Source organism: Chiloscyllium plagiosum, unplaced genomic scaffold (assembly GCF_037043375.1).
Source record: "Chiloscyllium plagiosum isolate Xiang-an unplaced genomic scaffold, Cpla_swu_hap1 HiC_scaffold_2, whole genome shotgun sequence".
Classification (NCBI taxonomy): Eukaryota; Metazoa; Chordata; class Chondrichthyes; order Orectolobiformes; family Hemiscylliidae; genus Chiloscyllium; species Chiloscyllium plagiosum.
Window position 1 is genome coordinate 154127928 of NW_028270140.1, and position 20581 is coordinate 154148508.

Below are 20581 nucleotides of genomic sequence, written 5' to 3' on the forward strand. Positions count from 1 at the left end.
ACAACTTCTAAGATCTACCTCAAAAGGTGTTGATTTGGAATTCTCCCTCAGAGGACTTTAGAAGCTCAATCATTAAATAAATTCAGGAGAGAGATTGATTGACTGATTTCATTAGTAGGTTGAAACCCAAGTTTTTTGAGATATGTCTCTTGATTAAACTTAAAATATAAGCCAACACCATTAATTTAACCTGGGGCAGAGTTTTGTAGAGGAATAAAACGGTGTTATTTTCTGGGTCTGTAGATTGTGAAGGAGCAAAAATGGCCTTTAGTAGAGTGATATGCGCTTCTTGTCAGATGTGGGAGTTTAAAGAGAGTTTAAGGGTTACTGCAGATAATATCTGCAATAAATGCTGTTGGTTGTGAATCCTATCAGATCGAATGGATCGGTTGGAGAGACAGTTAGAGGCAATGAGGAATTGCAACAGCAACAGTATGCGATGGATGGCAGTTATATGAAGGGGGAAAAGTCGTAGATACAGTCACATAGATGGGTTAACTCCAGGAAAGGTAAGAGAGATAAGCATCTAGGGCTGGAGTCTTCTGTGGCTACCCCCATTTCAAACAGATATGCTGTTTTGGAAAATGTAGGGGGTGATGGATTCTCAGGGGAATGTAGCACAAATAGCCAAGTTTCTGGTATTGAGACTGGCTGTAATGCAACGAGGGGTTAGTCATGTTCCAAGAGATCAATTGTGTTAGGGGACTCTCCAGTCAGAGGTACAGACAGACGTTTCTGTGGCCAGCAGCGAAAAAACAGAATGGTATGTTGCTTCCCTGGTGCCAGGATCAAGGATGTCTCAGAGAAGGTGCAGAATGTTCTCAAGGGGGAAGAGGGGCCAGCAAGAGGTTATTGTCCACATTGGAACCAACGACATTGGAAGGGAAAAGGTTGAGATCCTGAAGGGAGATTACAGAGAGTTAGGCAGGAATTTAAAAAGAAGGTCCTCAAGGGTAGTAATATCTGGATTACTCCCTGTGCTAAGAACAAATCTTAGCAGGACTTATACACTTAATGATAAGGTCCTAGGGAGTGTTGCTGAACAAAGAGACCTTGGGGTGCAGGGTCATAGCTCCTTGAAAGTGGAGTCGCAAGTAGATAGGATAGTGAAGGCGGCGTTTGGTATGCTTTCTTTTATTGGTCAGAGTATTAAGTACAGGAGTTGGGAGATCATGCTGTGTCTGTACAGGTCATTGGTTAGGCCACTGTTGGAATATTGCGTGCAATTCTGGTCTCCTTCCTATCGGAAAGATGTTGTGAAACTTGAAAGGCTTCAGAAAAGATTTACAATGATGTTGCCAGGTTTGGAGAATTTGAGCTATAGGGAGAGGCTGAACAGGCTGGGGCTGTTTTCCCTGGAGCGTCGGAGGCTGAGGGGTGACCTTATGGACGGTTTACAAAATTATGAGGGGCATGGATAGGATAAATAGGCAAAGTCTTTTCCCTGGGGTCGGGGAGTCCAGAACTAGACTGCATAGGTCTAGGGTGAGAGAGGAGAGATATAAAAGAGACCTAAAGGGCAACCTTTTCATGCAGAGGGTGGTACATGTATGGAATGAGCTGCCAGAGGAAGTAGTGGAGGCTTGTACAATTGCAACATTTAAAAGGCATTTGGAATCATACATGAATAGGAAGGGTTTGGAGGAATATGAGCCGGATACTGGCAGGTGGGACTAGATTGGGTTGGGATATCTGGTCAGCATGGACGGGTTGGACCGAAGGGTCAGTTTCCATGCTGTACATCTCTATGACTCTATGACATGGAGATAGTGCCGGAATATTGTGTTGATGCAGGTGACCAACCATGATCTAAATTGTACAGCAGGCTCAAGAAATCAAATGGCCTACTCCTGTCCCTATGTGCTTGTCCAGATACTGGAATTGTGAGAATAGCACGTTTCATGTCTGCAGTCTTGCTATCGGTCTCTTAATACAAATGCACAAGTACTAAATAGTATAAGTAGACCATTCAGCCCATCAAGCCTAGTTCACCATTCACCAAGTTTGTGTTTGAAATTTCACATTCCCATCTACCCGACAATCCACAATTTTCCTGACCAACAAAAATCTATCCACCTGCCTTTTGAAACAGTGTTCCAAAGTCATACAATCCTCTGAGAAAAGAATTCTTCTCATCTGTCACAGAAACATAGCACAGAGGAGCAGGAGTGGGCCAATCAACCCTTTGAGCTTTCTCCATCATTCAATATGATCTTGGCCACTCTTCCAATTCAGTACCTATTCCTGCTTTCACCCCCATATGTTTTGATTCCTTGAGTTGTAAGAACTACGTCTACATCTTGAAAGTTTTCAAAGCTTTGGCCTCCAATTTTCTGAGGAAGAGAATTCCAGACTCATCTCTCGGTGATGGAGTTTCTCTTCATCTGTCATGAACAGGTTAACCCATATCCATAGACTGTGATCCAAGTTCTAGTCTCCTCAGAGAACATTCTTCCTGCATCTACCCTGTGTAATCCTGTTAGAAGTTAATAGGTCACTGAAATTCCCCTCATTCTGCAAAGTTCCAGTGAATATATTCCCAACCAATCCATTCTCTCCCCATACACAATTCCCTATTCGGCACATCAAGTCTACAGCAACCCTCCAAAGAGCACCCTCACTCAGACCTATTTACCCACCCAAAGGAAACCCACGCAGACAGAGGGAGAACGTGCAAACTTACCAAAGGGTGGAATAGAATCCAGGTTCCTGGTGCTGTGAGGCAGCAGTGTTAACCACTGAGCCATCATGCCACCATCCACATCAGTCCCACCATCCCAAGAATGAGTCTGGTAAACATTCTTTGCACTCCAACAGTAGCCAAAACATCCTTCTTCAGATAAGGAGACCAAAACAGTACACAGTACTCTAGATGTGCTTTTACCAATGCCCTGTAAATTGAAGCGAGATGCATATGTACTCAAACCCTTTCACTATGAATGCCAACATACATTTGTCTTTTTCACCACCTGCTACACCTGTCCTGACAGGGCAATTTTAATTTTAAAACAATGACCTATGTTTCAGGCTGACCCCAGGAGGAAACATCCTTTCCAAATCCACCTAGTCAACACCATCCAGGACTTTATACACTTCAATCAAGTCACCATTGACTCTGTAAACTGTGGTGGAATCAAGCATCCAATCTAGCCTCGTAAGACAAACTGCTGACTACACGTATCAAATCTAGTAAACATCCTCTGAAGCAGCTTCAATTTATTGCCATCCTTCCTTAATGAAGGAGACTAAAACTGCATACAGTATTCTGGATGTGGTCTTACTAATGTCTTGTACAATAAAGAACAAGATAATAAGGCACAGGAACTGAATCCGGCCATTCGATCTATCAAGTCAGAGTCAGCATGGTCTCATGAAGGGGAAACCATGCCCAACAAATTCAGTGAAATTCTCTGAGGAGGCAACAATCAGAACAGATAAAGGGGAAAAGTAGTGAATTTAATATATCTGGATTTTAGATGGCGTTTGAAAGAATACCACAGGTTAGACTACTTAACATAAAAGTAATCGGAGGTGGTATGTTAACACGGATACAGGATTGGCTAACTAATAAAGGACAGAGAATTAGGATAAAGAGGGCGTTTTCAGGACAGCAACCTGTTACTATTTGAACGCCACAGGGATCAGTGCTGAGGTCACAATTATCTATGTTATAATAATTAATTGATTGTGGAAAATCAATGTACTATAGTGATGCTTGAGACGATACAAAAATAGGCCGGAAGGAGGCAAGAGGTGAGGATGACAAAACGTGTCAGCAGAGAATACAGACTAGTTAAACAAGTGGGTAAAAACTTGGTAGATGGCATATGAATAGAGGAGATGAACAGTTTGCAAAATGAAGAAACACCGCAGAAAGCTCCAGAAGAGAGGGAGTTGGGAGCCCTTGTCTATTCATCACAAAAAAAGCCAACATCCAACAGAGGGTGCTATGTGTATGGAATGAGCTGCTAGAAGGACTAGATCGGGTTGGGATATCTGGTCAGCATGGAAGGGTTGGACCGAAGGGTCTGTTTCCATGCTGTACATGTCTATGACTCGATAACATGGAAGGCAAATGGAATTTTGACTTTGATTTCAAAGGAAATGGAGTATAAAAGCAGGGAGGTTCTGCTAAAACTATACAAGGTACACCAGTTGTGACGTAATCAGTATTTTAAACTGTTGCAACATAACAGCTCTGCTCTTGCATTCTACCCTCAGCCAATAAAGGCAAGTATCTTTGCTGCCTTCAGGGATCTGTAAATATGCATCCCTCTCGTTTTCAGTATTTTCCAAGGTCATAACATTCAGAATGTCAAACCAAGACCCTGCCTGCTCCACCATGTGAATGTAAAAGATTACATGACACAATTTGACAAAATACAGCAATGTCTTCCTCAGTGTCCTGACCGATATTTAGCTATCAACCAGGATCAAAGACAGATTTAGTCAACATCATTATCTGTGATAAATTTGGCTGCAGCATTTCACACTTTACAACACCACAGAAGCACTTGTATCAGCAGAATCCCCTGAAAACCTGCCTCTCCCACCTTGTAGCTGCTGATGACAAACTGTGTTCGCTGGCGAACCCGGCAGGAACTCTGCAAAGGGTGCATAGATGGTGCAGGGGCCTTCTCAAACAGGAATTCCGAACCACAAGGGGATAGCTGGAGACAGGAGCTATCTGTATACTGCACTTCCACCGATTCATCCTCATAAAGGACCATCAGGTTGACTGCAGCCATGGCTGCCAGCTCCAGAAAGTGCACAGCGATACGGGAGACTGTTAAAGAATTATACACAAAGTCAGATATATGGACACAAACAAAACCTCACAATAAAATTATATTCAATTTGGTCTATTAACTTGACTTGTAAAGAATAAAGGAATTTTTTGCATTTATATAATACTTTTCATAACCCCAAGACATTTTAAAGCATGTCACAGACAATGAAGTATGTTTAACACACAGCCACTGTCATACTGCAAGATGCATACTGCCCATTTCTGCACAGCAAGATCACAAACAATAATGCAATCATAACCAGTAAACTTATTTTAGTTACACCAATTAGGAGACACTGACCAGGACACTAGGGGGACATCCCTGATGTCCTCTGAATTATTGCTGTCTGATCTTTCATGTTTACCAGAGCGTCCTCTGGTATAATCTCATAGCTAAAGGATGGTACCTGCAAGAGAAAAACATGCCTTGAGCCTTGCACAAGACCTTGCCAGGGAAACAACTAATTTAGTACTCAACTTTAAAACAACAATGAGGAGCAGGTGTACCCTAGAACTTTATAGGAAGCTAGGGAAGTGATTGCTGGGCCCATTGCCGAGATGTTTGTATCATCAATACCCACGGGTGAGGTGCCGGAAGACTGGAGGTTGGCTAACGTGATGCCAATATTAAAGAAAGGTTAAAAGGAAAAGCCAGGGAACTATAGATGGGTGAGCCTGACAGTGGTGGGAAAGTTATTGGAGGAGATTCTGAGGGACAGAACTGAGGAAAGGTAAGGGCTGATTAGGGATAGTCGTGGGAAATCATGTCTCACTAACTTGATTGAATTTTTTGAAGTAATAAGAGGATTGATAAAGGCAGAGTGGTGGGTGTGATCTATACGGATTTCTGTAAGGCGTTCAACAAGGTTCCACATGGTAAACTGGTTAGCAACGTCAGATCATGTGGAATACAGGGATAACTAGCCATTTGGAAGTAGAAGACAAGAGAGTGGTGGTGGGTTGTTTTTTAGACTGGAGGCAGTGTGTTGCTGGGTCCACTGCTTTTTGTCATCTATGTAAATGCTTTGGATCTGAATATAGGAGGAGAAAGTGAGGACTGCAGATGCTGGAGATCAGAGCTGAAAATGTGTTGCTTGAAAAGCGCATTAGGTCAGGCAGCATCCAAGGAGCAGGAGAATCGACATTTCGGGCATGAGCCCTTCTTCAGGAATGAGGAAAGTGTGTCCAGCAGGCTAAGATAAAAGGTAGGGAAGAGGGACTTGGGGAGGGGCGTTGGAAATGCGATAGGTGGAAGGAGGTTAAGGTGAGGGTGATAGGCCGGAGTGGGGGCGGAGAGGTCAGGAAGAAGATTGCAGCTGAGGAAGGTGGTGCTGAGTTCGAGGGTTGGGACTGAGACAAGGTGGGGGGAGTGGAAATGAGGAAACTGGAGAAATCTGAGTTCATCCGTTGTGGTTGGAGGGTTCCTAGGCGGAAGATGAGGCACTTTTCCTCCAGCCGTCCTGTGGCCAGGGTCTGGCGATGGAGGAGTCCAAGAACCTGCATGTCCTTGGTGGAGTGGGAGGGGGATTGAAGTGTTGAGCCACGGGGTGGTTGGGTTGGTTGGTCCGGGTGTCCCAGAGGTGTTCTCTGAAACGTTCCGCAAGTAGGTGGCCTGTCTCCCCAATGTAGAGGAGGCCACATCGGGTGCAGCGGATGCAGTAAATGATGTGTGTGGAGGTGCAAGTGAATTTGTGGCGGATATGGAAGGATCCCTCGGGACCTTGGAGGGAAGTGAGGGGGGAGGTGTGGGCGCAAGTTTTGCATTTCTTGCGGTTGCAGGGGAAGGTGCCGGGAGTGGAGGTTGGGTTGATAGGGGGTGTGGACCTGACGAGGGAGTCACGCTGATAGGGGAGGGGAGGGGAGGGAAATATATCCCTAGTGGTGGGGTCCATGAGGAGGCGGAAATGACGACGGATGATAGGATGTATATGGAGGTTGGTGGGGTGGTTGGTGAGGACCAGTGGGGTTCTGTCCTGGTGGCGATTGGAGGGGCGGGGCTCAACGGAGGAGGAGATGCAGTGCAGAGCATCGTCGATCACGTCGGGGGGGAAATTGCGGTCTTTAAAGGAGGCCATCTGGGTCCTCCAGGGAGCAGATGCGGCGGAGACGAATGAATTGGGAATATGGGATGGCATTTTTACAGGGGGCAGGGTGGGAGGAGGTGTAGTCTAGGTAGCTGTGGGAGTCAGTCAGTTTATAGTAAATGTCTGTGTTGATTCGGTCACCCGAGATAGAAATGGAGAGGTCTAGGAAGGGGAGGAAGGAGTCTGAGACGGTCCAGGTAAATTTGAGGTCGGGGTGGAAGGTGTGGGCAAAGTGGATGAACTGTTCAACTTCCTCGTGGGAGCACGAGGCAGCGCCGATACAGTCATCGATGTAGTGGAGGAAAAGGTGGGGGGTGATGCCAGTGTAGCTGAGGAAGATGGACTGTTCCACATATCCTACAAAGAGGCAGGCATAGCTGGGGCCCATGGCTACTCCTTTGGTTTGAAGGAAGTGGGAGGATTGGAAAGAGAAGTTGTTCAGGGTGAGGACCAGTTCAGTCAGTCGAAGGAGGGTGTCAGTGGAAAGGTACTGGTTGGTACGGCAGGAAAGGAAGAAGCGGAGGGCTTTGAGTCCTTCGTGATGGGAGATAGAGGTGTACAGGGACTGGATGTCCATGGTGAAGATAAGGCGTTGGGGACCGGGGAAGCAAAAATCATGGAGGAGGTGGAGGGCATGGGTGGTGTCCCGAACGTAGGTGGGGAGTTCTTGGACTAAGGGGGACAGGACCGTGTCGAGGTATGCAGAGATGAGTTTGGTGGGGCAGGAGCAGGCTGAGACAATGGGTCGGCCGGGGCAGTCAGGTTTGTGGATTTCGGGCAGGAGGTAGAAATGGGTGGTGCGGGGTTGTGGGACTATGAGGTCGGAGGCGGTGGATGGGAGTGGGACTATGAGGTTGGAGGTGGGAACCCCGCACCGCATGGGAAGGATGTTGTGAAACTTGAAAGGGTTCAGAAAAGATTTACAAGGATGTTGCCAGGGTTTGAGGCTGAATAGGCTGGAGCTATTTTCTCTGGAGTTTCTGAGGCTGAAGGGCGACCTTGGAGAGATTTATAAAATCATGAGGGGTATAAATAGGGTGAATAGTCAAGGTCTTCGTCTGAGGGTAGGTCCTCTGCACCTTTTCAAAGCTTCCACATCCTTCCTATAATGCAGTGACCAGAGCTGTATGCAATACTCCAAGTGCGGCCACACTTGGATATACAAGTATATGTCACGACAGTGACCGGCAGATAGATCAGCAAAGTTGGCTGGTTGGTCACTGCAGATTGGATTCACACCAACAGCACAGAGGTGAATTCAGGAAGTACCTTTGCACCCGACTATATATTTAACTGGCACCTCATGAATTGACTCGCTCAATAAACTGGCAAAAAATTTATATACCTGAAATACCAGAAATTTACTCTATTATTGTGATCTCCGCAATGTTCAAGTCGTCAGGTGAGGCCACGAGTGAGAAGGCTCTCTGCTGGTAAGTTTTCATTGACGCAAAGTGGCATTGTTAATTCAGTGATTTATGTTGTAAATAAAATACGAAAATGATGTGTATATCCACACATGACTTTTCTAATACTTAGTGTGTGCTTTTCCATTAATCAATCAATCAATCAATCAGACCTTTTGATTAACTGGAATATTTGATCAATTGTTACATTCCTGGACCCATCGATGCCAGTTAATAAAAAGCTTGCTGTATTGGAGAGGATCACGGCTATTATGGATCGGACTGCCTTTGGTCACAGCACTGAAGAGAAAGTCTCTAACCAAAAGAAAATGGACAATATTTAAAACCGATTATCATTAAATCTCAGACCAAAGGAAATGGCCCCTCCGAACAGATTCCATACAGTTACAACCTATGACCGTATCTCTGCATTCCCTTGGCTAATCCACCAAACCTGCATGTTCTGGACTCTTTAGGCAATTTATCATGGCCAATCCACCTAACCTACACTATGGAAGGAAACCAGAGCACCCAGAAGAAATTCACACAGACAGGAGGAGAACATGCAAACTCCTCACAGTTGCCAGAGGCTGGAATCGAACCTAGGTTCCTGGCACTGTTAAGCAGCAGTGCTAACCAGTGAGCCATCACACCACCCATAGGTGCCAGTTAATAAAAAGTATGCTGTATTAGAGAAGATCATGGGTGAGACGCCTTTGGTCAGAGCTCTGAAGTGAAAGTCTCTCACCGAAAACTGATGATAATTAGAACAGAGAACATTACAGTACAGGAACAGATCCTTTGGTTCACCAAGACTCTGCACCAACATGTGATGCCTTTCTAAATTAAAACAATTTCCCCATGCTATCCATGTCCTTCTAGGCAGTGCCCATTCATGGATCTGTCAAGGTGCCTTTTAAACATTACTTTTGTATACCCTCTCCAGAACTTCCACATCCTCTAGTCACAGGGCAACCAGAACTGTACACAATATTCCAAACATGGCCTAAAGTAAAGCTCTCTACAGCTGTAACATGACTTGCCAATTTTTATATTCTACAGGCTGACTAAGGAAGACAAGTGTACCATTTGCCTCCTTGACCACCTTCGATAAAGTGTGACACTGGAAAATGCACAGCAGGTGAGGCAGCATCTCAGGAGCGAGACAGTAAATGTTTCGGGTTTAATCCCAAGCCCGAAACATCGACTCTCCTGCTCCTCTGATGCTGCTTGACCTGCTGCGCTTTTCCCAGAGCCACACTTTACCAACCCTGACTTCTCCAGCATCTGCAGCCCTCACTATCCCCTTCTGGACCACCTTACCCGTTTGAGTTGCCACTTTCTGGGAATTGTGGACCTGTGTGTGTTAATGCTCCCAAGAGTTCTGCATTTGCTGCATACTTCCCTCCTGCATTAGACCTTCCAAAATGCATCACCTCTCACGTTTGTCCGGATTAAACTCCATCCGCTATTTCTCCAGCCTGTCAACACCCTGCTGCATCCTCCTCGCAGCTTTCCCTAATCCCTGTGTCGCCCACACACTTACCCACCGGCCTTCTCCTCCAAATTACTCTCTCCAAGCGGCAATGGACAATATTCAAATATTTGGGTTTATCGATAAAATGAATGAGGCGCGTTCCCTCGCCTGAGTCGTCCGTCTCTCCGAATCCCCACTGCCCGGGCAAACGGCCGCTCGGTTCAAATTTACCGCCAGGCTCCGGCCCGGTCCCGGAACGCCATTGGCTACCTCTTTCCCCCATCCCTGACTAACACCGCCTGCTATTGGCCGGCCGCGGTGGCCATGGTGATGGGTTGCCGAGGTGATGGCTCGCGGCCTAGTGCACAGTTCCCCTCAGACGCACACTGCACCATATCCAGTACAATTGTCCCTAACTCACTATCATTTAGATGATAGAATGGAGATTTATCAAATTACTCTGAGCTGACAGAAAAAAATAAAGAGAGGGTCCAGAAAGATTCACGGGAATGATGCCATGGAACGGGTGACAAATGAAGAGCAATACGAAGAATTTAGTTTTGGTACAAAAGCCAGAGATTAATGCACATTAAAGAATGCAACATTAAGGGGTGCAAAGGGAGTGCATCTAACTCCCTAGGGAAGGTTGCATATTCAAATTGGAACAATACAGCACAGGAATGGGCCCCTCAGCCCACCATCCATTTGTCAAAAATTGTTAAATTGGCTAACTAATAGAAGATTGAGTTGGGAAAGGGGGCATTTCCAGGATGAGAACTTGTAATTAGTGGTAAAAATGGAAATTACTGGAAAAGCACAGCAGGTGGATGGAGAGAAATCAGAGGGAGTGCCCTTTCCTCAGAACCGTAATTAGTAGCTTACCACAGGAATTACTATCACTCGGACCATAACTATTTATAATATAAGTAAGCAAGATGTTGTTAAACTTGAAAGGGTTCAAAAAAGATCTACAAGGATGTTGCCAAGGTTGGAGATTTGAGCTACAGGGAGAGGCTGAATGGGCTGGGGTTATTTTTCCTGGAGCGTCAGAGGCAGAGAAGTTTATAAAATCATGAGGGGCTTCATTAGACTGAATAGTCAAGGTCTTTTTCCCAGAATAGGTAGTCCAAAACTAGAGGGCATAGGTTTAAGTTGACAGGGGAAAGATTTAAAAGGGACCTATGGGGAATCTATTTCACACAGAGTGGTGCATGTATGGAAAAAATTACCAAAGGAAGTGGTGGAGGCTGGCAAATTACAACATTTAAAAGGCATCTGAAAGGGATATGAATACGAAGGGTTTCAAGGATATGGGCCAAATGTTGGCAAATCAGACTAGATTAATTTAAGATATCTCATCGGCATGGATGTGTTGGATTGTTCGGAAATAGACTGTTTGGTCCAACACATCCATGCGACTAGATATCTTAAATTAATCTAGTCTGATTTGCCAACATTTAGCCCATATCCCTCTAAACCCTTCCTATTCATATCCCATCCAGATGCCTTTTAAATGTTGTAATTGTACTAGTCTCCATCACTTTCTCTGGCAGCTCATCCTGGACACGCACCACCCTCTGCATGAAAAAGTTACCCCTCAAGTCCTTGCCTCTCTTAAACCTCTTTTCTCGAGCTTTGGACTCCCCCACTCTTGGAAAGAGACCTTGGCCATTAAATGGAGAAAGAATGCAAAATGCTACTGCGCAGAGGGATTTGGAAGTTTTCATACATGAATAAAAATACACTGCCATATAAGTTAATATAAATAGGTTCTAGGAATTGCAAATAGAATATTAGCCTTTATAAAGAAAATGGAATACAAAAATAGGAATAAAAAGCTATGCAAGACACTAGTTTATACCACACTTCAAATGCTATAAATTCTTTTGAACCCCTTATCAAAGGGAAAAAATATTAGTATGGGAGGCAGAGAAGATTCATTAGGTTGATCCAAGGTATGGAGGAAAATTGAGTGCAGCCCAACAGACTCATTAAAGTTTAGAAAAATGACAGACAGCACAGAAATTGTCTTTGGTGCTCTGGCCTGTATTAAACAAGCATTATGGAAACAAATCATCCCATCAGTATCAAATTGCCATTTGTGGAAAACTCCTGTTTACAAATTGACTGCTGAATTATAGGGTCATAATCAGAGGCAACAGGATAAGTTCACTAAGGTTATGGCTGATCTGATTATATGCTTAAATTTAATGCCCAAAGGGATCTTGTGCCGTGGTTGTGTCCTACCTTTGAACTGGGAAGCCTGGGTTCAATTTCCAGCTACTCCGGAGATATATAATAGCATATCTGAAGACTGATTAGGAAAGTATTCACCTTCATGCATGACTCTCCCTTACCAACCAAATTTCTGTCTAGCTCTGGTTTGAATACATTCAAACATCTGAACCTCCACCTCTCTCTGGGTCAACAAATTCCTGCTACTCGGATGGCCCTCCTGAGAGGAGAAATTGCTCATCACACTCAAATGGGTGATAGCTTATTTTGAAATTATAGAGCGTTCGAGATAACCCTATGAGAGGAAATATCTGTTCAGCATCTCGCCTAAGGCTCCTCAAAATCTGCAACACATTTCCTTCTTTTAAACCAGGTTCGGTCCAACCTGTTCAATCTTCTCTCATTAGACAAAGTTAAAAATCACACAACACCAGATTATAGTCCAACAGGTTTAATTGAAAGCACACTAGCTTTCTGAGCGCCGCTCCTTCATCAGGTGGTTCATTAGCAATTCAGCATTGAAATGACTGGTGGCAATGAATAATGTTTATATCAATGTTTACCTGCACACTGGAGTTGACTGATACATTTGGTGCTGCTCACTAGAACTGACTGATCAGACCTAGTATTGGGAAAGGCTGACCCTACCTGTCAGCAGTAAAACTGATGCTTATTTGCAACAAACGTCAGTACTCCACAGAACTCTCTAAAGGTACAAATTAAATTCATTCTGCAGAAAGTAAACAGAAACTTGAGAGCAAATCCGTTTTTTTTCTTTGATGGGATGTGGTGTCACTGGCAAGGCCATCATTTGGTACACAAACCTAACATTCCTTGCTTGAACAGAGTATCTCACGAAGGATATTTCAGCGAGCGATTTGAATTAACTGCATAGCTGTAGACATGGAGTTACATAGGCCAGACTGGACGAGAACAGATTTTCTTCCCTAAAGGACATTAGTGAAACATGTGTTTTTACAACAAAAAAAACAATAGTTGTCAGTCACCATTAATGAAACTAGCTTTATATTCCAGATTTAGCAAAAATGAGGACTGCAGATGCTGGAGACCAGTCAAGATGAGAGTGGTGCTGGAAAAGTACAGGTCAGGCAGCATCCGAGTAGCAGGAAAATCGATGTTTCAAGCAAAAGCCCTTCATCAGGAATGAAGGCAGGGAGCCTCCCGGGTGGAGAGATAATTTGGAGGGGTGTGGGACCGGGGAGAAGGTAGCCAAGAGTACAATAAGTAGATGGAAGTGGGAATGAAGGTGATAGGTCAGAGAGGGTGGTGGAGCGGATAGGTGGAAAGGACAATTGGCAGATAGGACAGGTCATGAGGATGGGGCTGAGCTGGAAGGTTGGAACTGGGATAAGGTGAGGGCAGGGGAAATAACGAAAACTGGTGAAGTCCACATTGATGCCCTGGGGTTGAAGTGTTAAGAGACAGAAGTTGAGGCTTTCTTCCTCCAGGCGTCGGGTGGTGAGGGAGCGGCAGTGAAGGAGGCCCAGGACCTCCATGTCCTCGGCAGAGTGGGAGGGGGAGTTGAAACGTTGGGCCACAGGGCGGTGTGGTTGATTGGTGTGGGTGTCTCGGAGATGTTCCCTAAAGTGCTCTGCTAGGAGGCATCCAGTCGCCCCAATGTAGAAGAGACCGCATCGGGAGCAACGGATACAATAAATTATATTGGTGGATGTGCAGGTGAAACCTTGATGGATGTGGAAGACTCCTTTGGGGCCTTGGATGGAGGTGGGGGGGGGGGGGGGGGGGGGCGCAGTTTTACAATTTCTGCAGCGGCAGGGGAAGGTGCCAGGAGGGGAGGGTGTGTTGTTGGGGGGCGTGGACCTGACCAGGTAGTCACAGTGGGAGTGGTCTTTGTAGAAAAGGGTGGGGAGGGGTGGTGAGTCTGTTTGGAGGTGACGGAAATGTCAGCGGATGATGCGGTTTATGCAAAGTTTGGTCGGGTGGGGAGGTTCTATCCTTGTTGCGGTTGGAGGGGTGGGGTTTGAGGGCGGAGGTGTGGGACGTGGATAAGATGCGTTGGAGGGCATCTTCAACCACATGGCATGGGAAATTGCAGTCTTTAAAGGAGGCGGCCATCTGGTGTGTTCTGCAGTGGAACTGGTCCTGCTGGGAGCAGTTACGGCGGAGGCAGAGGATTTGGGAATCAGGATAGCATTTTTGCAGGAGGTAGGGTGGGAAGAGGTATAATCCAGGTAGCTGTGGGAGTGGGTGGGTTTGTTAATTGAACTAAAATTCCAACAACTACCACAGGATCAGAAGTTTAGCAGAGGCTGAAATTGTTGACGATGACCAGAGTTGGCCTTGTCTGGATAATAATTGTTACCTTCCCCATCCCACCCATCAGCAGCAGAACTCCTCATCCTTGCTTCTGTATTCTCCAGACTTGATTATTCCTATCCTTCCCATGCAGGGCCCCTTGAAGCACAGTGCAATGCAGTCATATACATCACAGATGTTCAAATACAACATTTCAAATCCATTGAACCACACCTCCTTGCAGCCACTTGAACCATTATTTATGTGATTTTTGGACCTCCACATTCCTCTTCTTTGTAGGCTGGCGTGGAATGTTAGCAGGATAATGTACAGCCTGCTTTAGGCTGCATGAACACACCTTGTAACCAAAAAAGTTCAAGTGGGATGTGAAATCAATCCTCCCAGCTCAGAGACAGGTGTCAACTCACCCATTGCATACATACATTTTAAATAGCTCACCACAGAATTGAAAATACAAACCGAGGATTACAAACACATCAAAATTTATTTACCAGCAACAGGGGAAGGAAAAAAGCCCACAAGGTTCTCTCATGCATTGTTATATACAATTTAGGAACAGTGTAAACATCTACATTTCAAGTAAATAAGACTGAAAAACAAAGGCACTGCTCAGATACTGGGACTGCTGCTTGGAGGCTTTTTGTAGTGCCTACTGAGAGTAGATATGGTTTGGGCACTATTTTCTAAAGGCAACAATAACTGAGACTACAAATAAGGACTATGCTTTGGACTAGCCTCCAGGTGTAGTGATACGAGTGATCTCCCAGGCACAGTTACTGGTGGATGGTGCTGTCCAGAAGGTAGATATACTCCTCACTGAGGGGGTGGGGATACATTCAGACCGCAATTGTGGATAGTTTCAATGAGGTGTGCAAGTCAGTAGAGCAATTCAGTATCACTGGCTTTTAACTGCTGGGTGAAGGACTTTTGCTGTTTGTTGCTCTGAAGGAGCCAATTGGAAAGAAATTAAAATATTCTTTATTTACAATTAACATTGTTCCAAATAAAAAACAGGAAGTACACAGACAAGCCAGATACTGTATGAATAAATTCCTGAGAAACAGAGAAAGAGACACAAGTGACGCTTAAAATTCCTGTGAGGCCAAACTGGATTTGAGCTTAATTACAAGTCCCAAATGGCAAGGAACCATCCCTGCATCTGAAGCATCTGTCACTCTAATACTTATACATTACTCCCTAACAACCCTTTTCTCAAAACACACTGATGAAAATTGACAGCACTACAATCGTAGTTGAGTAAAGTGAGGTGAATTGTTAGGATAAAGGTTGATGGTTTTTGTATTCCTGCCTTTTTCAAATGGTCAACAGCTCTCACCTTGTAATAGAGAGCAACAATCATGGAGACATCAGATGGATGGCAGTGTAAGGCTGTGGTAACTAATGTGTACGTTTTGGAATGGACATTTTTCAGAAAAAAGAGAAGCTAAAACATTAAATTATACAAATATCTTATCAAAGTACATCAAGTTTCTTTAACATTTACCTATAAGTTCCCAATTTTGTTTAAAAATTTGCATGGGTCATTAAAGTGCACAATGTTGGCAAATTGCCAATCTGAATACACATCCGTAATCAATTACCATATGCGTGTACACATACACCTCCCTCCCTACCATGTCATCGCACTCGTGCTGTAATTCTCAGTTCTCCTCTTTGCCTCAAACTACCGGTTTGTGTATGTACATACATCTCTCCATCCTAATCAGCTTGTGTGGGATACGAACCTCTCCCTCTGCCAGTTAAGAAGCCCCTTTCCTCCTTAAATTACATACTGGTTAGGCAAGTAAAAATCTTTAGTGTGCTTCACGAAGCAATGCAGCCCATTACAAAGAATCGTTTTATTTTAGTTTTAAACTTGCAACTTTTACATAAAAATAAAACTATAACAAACTATATTACAAAAGAGTCTCATTAAAAGTACAGCATGTATCAATCGGTAGATTCTGCTTGGGCATTTTTGTGATGCATTCACCAACAGTTTTAGGTGGACTCCAACAGAATTTTTCCTGCAATGCTTTCAATGGCACAAGAAAAATGAAAATGCTTCTTCAGTTTGTCTTTAAATTACCTGCACATCTTTTGAAATTCAAAAGTTTTTTTTGTTCTTTTTTTTCAAATAAACACTCAAAACGCAAATTTTTTTTGTCTTTTTTCATTTCTAATGAATCGTTTGTCGCCTCTTTGCACTATTTCCTCTTGTTTTCTGTTTCAGCACAGAACTTTTCAAATGCTTCTTCCATTTCTGGATCCATCTCATTTTCAGAGTCATCCAGATATCTAAAGGAAGAATCACAGGATATTACATTGATACACAAAATGCACCATAACCTACAGGTCTCATCCAAGTCACAAACCATTTCATCACCAGCACTTTACTGTCACTGGAAGCAATCCTACGAACACCCATACAGCACGTAGATGTATCTATACCAGATGGACTGTAAGGTGACTCATCATCACATTTGAGGACAATTAAAAGATTGGTATTAAATGATGGTTTTACCAGGATCACCTAGACTTCATGAACAAATAACTCTGGCTTGACTCAGATTGCTGGTTGCAGAGAATAATATGCAATTTGCTGTAACCAATTAATCTCATTTCACAAAGGATGTCTGCAGTCAGCAAATGGCCATGTGTCAGCTGGACTTGTTCCTTATTCCCTCACTCCTGTAACCTCTTTCAGCCACACAATGCTTCCAAGAAAATCATACTCCTCTAATTCTGGCCTAATGAGAATTTCAAATTTTATTTGTTTCAGCATTGGTAACTGTGCCATCAGTTACTTTGTCCTGAACCTGTGGATTATCCGTCCAAAATCTCTTGATCTCTCTTTGTCTTAAAACTCTTTCATGAAGAGTTTTAAGACAACATCTCCTCCTCTGGCATGGTGCTGTATCTCATTTAATAATTTTGAGGCAGCACAGGACATTTTGTGGTGTTAAATGAGTCAAGTGTGGCCTATTGCTGTTGTTGATTCAAAGCCAGATTACATATTTGGATGACTAACCCACAGCCTTGAAACCCATGCTCTCTTTCAATGTCTTTTTACTCTTTCGTTTACTTGTTCACTGCCTCTATTTTTCCATTTTTAGATAAAAGACTGCTTTGAATGGATGTCCCACTTTTCCCAGATCCAGGGTAGTTTCCAGGAATCGGGATTCATCTTTCATCCATCAATGCAGATACCACACTATCAATCCACACACCATTTAATGCTTTCCTCTGTTCGAATGACAACCTGTGATTCTCTCATTCTATGTTTTTGCCTCAAACATTTGTGTTATTAAATAAGGTAACAACTTCTTAATGAATGTTACTCCTCACTTTTGGCCTTGCTTTTTAAAAAATTTTGGTTCTGCTGAAACACTAATCTGGCTCTCCGGTTGGGCATTTGCTGAGTGCTTTCTAATTCTGAGCACTGCACTTTATTAAGAATGATAGCAAAAATGAAGAACTTCAGTTGCGTGGATGGTCCACGTAAAATAGGATTGCTTTCTTTAATAGCAGAGGTGTTAAACTGTCAGAAAGCTCAGCAGGTCTGGCAAAATCTGTGGAACCGAAGCGTAGACTGGGTGACCGTTTCGCAGAACACCAATATCCTGTCTGCGAAAAACACCCTGAGGTCTCAGTTGCCTGCTACTTCAACACACTATTCTGTTCCTTGGCCAACATCTGTCTCTGGCTTGCTGCAGTGCTCCAGTGCAGCTCAGCATAAGCTGGAAGCACAGAACCTCATTTTCCACTTGGGAACTCTACAGCTTCTGATCTCAATATCACTTTTAGGCTTGGTGCACCTTCTCCCATGTCCTTACCCCAACCCACATACTCTAGACTTTTTTATCACATGGTCTGCTGTTAGAAACAACCCATTGTTAGCCACTAATTGTCGCTATTAGAGCTAATCATTCTCCTCAGCTGATGTTTATTCACTCCTTTGTCTATCTAACTATTCTCTCTCTTTGGGTTCTACATCCAGCAACAGTTTACTCCTGAGCCCCTGCGCCCTGTCTTGTGCATAAAAGCTCACTTTTTCCAAGTTACCATCCTTTCTGAGGAAAGGTTCCTGGACCCAAAACATTAACTCTGATTTCTCTCCACAGATACTGCTGAGCTTTTCCAGCATTTTTTGTTTTGCTTTCCGATTACCAGTATTGGCTGTTGTTTCGGTTTCAAAACAGCATGAAGGGTTTCACAAAAATATAAAAGGAGAAACTGTTTGCATTAGCTGGAGGGTCCTTGACCAAAGAACACAAATTGAAGTTAGTAGACAAAGATCAATAAGCAAGATTAGTTTTTTAAAAACACAAGTTGTGATCTGACATTTACTGCCTCAGAGTGCGAGAAGCAGTTTCAACAGTAAGTTTCAAAAGAGGATTAAATGGATACTTGAAGCAGAAATTTTGGGCTTTGGGGAGAGGCTAGCAAAGTGGAACTTTTTTTTCATTCACATGTGGGGGTTGCTGGCTAGGCCAGCATTTATTGCCTGCAGCTAATTGCCCAGAGGGCAATTAAGACTTAACCACAGTAGTTATATGTAACAAGGCCAAGCAAGGAGGCAAATTTCCTTCTCGAAAGGTATGAATAAGTCAGGTGGCTTTTTATGACATTTGACAGTGATTACACGATTTTCATGGGCTAATTTTAAATTCCAGGTTTATACTGGATTCAAATTTCATCGTGTGCCATGACAGAATTTGAACTCCAATCTCCAGTGGCATTATCACAATGCTAGTAATGGGATTGCTTTCAGAAAATGCTCACATAGACATCATAGGCAAAATGACCACCTTCTGGGCTTAAGATAATTTCTTGCCTCGTTCATTTTCTCCACCCTGCTCCAGGCTTGCTTCCACACTATAGGGATTCTATGATTCTAGGAATAGAAAAGTTTCTGTACAGGATGAACCTATGGTTGTAATAAAAACTTAAGTGTTTGTTGCATGCTCTATCCCTAGCATTCAGCATAAATGGCTTACATCTACCCTGTCAGTGTTCGAGCTGTCGACTTCAATACCATTTTCCACAGCTATTCAGCAAACACTAATTTGTTTCTTCAAGTATATTATTATTTCCCAAATTCCCCAAAGGCTTGAACCCTGACCCTCCATGCTACTCATAACCCTGTCTCCAAAATTCAGTTGGGAATTCATAGGATGATCCACGGCGCTGGCACAAGTTAATAGACATAACAGAAGTTTGGATGAAATGGCATTTTGATCCATTTCATTTTGGTTTTCTGGTAAACTGATCCCCACATCCTATTACATAACCTACCCATTCTTCCAGATACCAGTTCCCTTAGCTTTTGCCCATTTTCCCTAAGCTACTGATCATCATTTGTAAAATAAAATACTTGGTATCTCTCTTTCATAGCTTAAAAATGTGTTGCTGGAAAAGCGCAGCAGGTCAGGCAGCATCCAAGGAGAAGGAGAATCGACGTTTCGGGCACAAGCCCTTCTTCAGGACCTGAAGAAGGGCTTATGCCTGAAACGTCGATTCTCCTTCTCCTTGGATGCTGCCTGACCTGCTGCACTTTTCCAGCAACACATCTTTAAGCTTTGATCTCCAGCATCTGCAGTCCTCACTTTCTCCTATCTCTCTTTCATATCAAGCTGAGCCCAAGACATGCAGGTTAGGTAAATTGGCGATTCTAAATTGTCCCATAGTGTCCATGGATGCACAGGCTTGGTGGATCATGGAAAATGCAGGGTAACTGAGAGAAAGTAGGGGGGTGAAGACTGGGTGGGATGCTCTTCAGAGAATTGGTGCCAAATGGCCTCTATCTACACTGTAGGAATTCTGATTCCTCCATCCACAACATGAACTATTATAAAATTAAATTAGATACATCACCTGATCTATTCATATCAGCAAGTCAAGAGCAACCTGTCAACCTTGCAACTTGAACTCCCTCGAAATGAAAGAATTTGAAAGTCAGGTAATCATAGTTTATTCCAAATTCTGAATTGAACTCCCACAGGAATGTACGAGGAGAAAGTGAGGGCTGCAGATGCTGGAGATCAGAGCTGAAAATGTGTTGCTGGGAAAACGCAGCAGGTCAGGCAGCATCCAAGGAACAGGAGAATCGACGTTTCGGGCACAAGCCCTTCTTCAGGAATGAAGAAGGGCTTGTGCCCAAAACGTCGATTCTCCTGTTCCTTGGATGCTGCCTGACCTGCTGCGCTTTCCCAGCAACACATTTTCAGCTCCCACAGGAATGTAGGCATCATTGATTGATTTAGCATTTGTTGCCCATCCCTAATTTGCC

The 20581-nt window shown here is 43.8% G+C and overlaps 2 protein-coding genes across 4 annotated transcripts in view; both read right to left on the reverse strand.

Moving 5' to 3' along the window:
* Positions 1 to 9922, reverse strand: part of cunh5orf34 (chromosome unknown C5orf34 homolog) — a 50066-nt gene extending 40144 nt beyond the window's left edge. The window contains exons 1-3 of one of the 3 annotated variants that reach the window (XM_043703156.2): positions 9826 to 9922; positions 5091 to 5196; positions 4554 to 4786 (exon numbers count right to left, since the gene is read on the reverse strand). In XM_043703156.2, the coding sequence (XP_043559091.2) occupies positions 4554 to 4748 (195 nt within the window). In that variant the 5' untranslated portion in view covers positions 4749 to 4786; positions 5091 to 5196; positions 9826 to 9922. The remainder of the gene's footprint in view (positions 1 to 4553; positions 4787 to 5090; positions 5197 to 9825) is intronic. The other 2 variants (XM_087993830.1, XM_043703166.2) reach the window with 2 other exon arrangements.
* A 4832-nt stretch (positions 9923 to 14754) lies between these two features.
* paip1 (poly(A) binding protein interacting protein 1) overlaps positions 14755 to 20581 on the reverse strand; it is a 71282-nt gene continuing 65455 nt past the window's right edge. Inside the window, exon 11 of the mRNA XM_043703143.2 lies at positions 14755 to 16587. Coding sequence (XP_043559078.2) covers positions 16497 to 16587 — 91 coding nt within the window. The 3' untranslated portion in view covers positions 14755 to 16496. The remainder of the gene's footprint in view (positions 16588 to 20581) is intronic.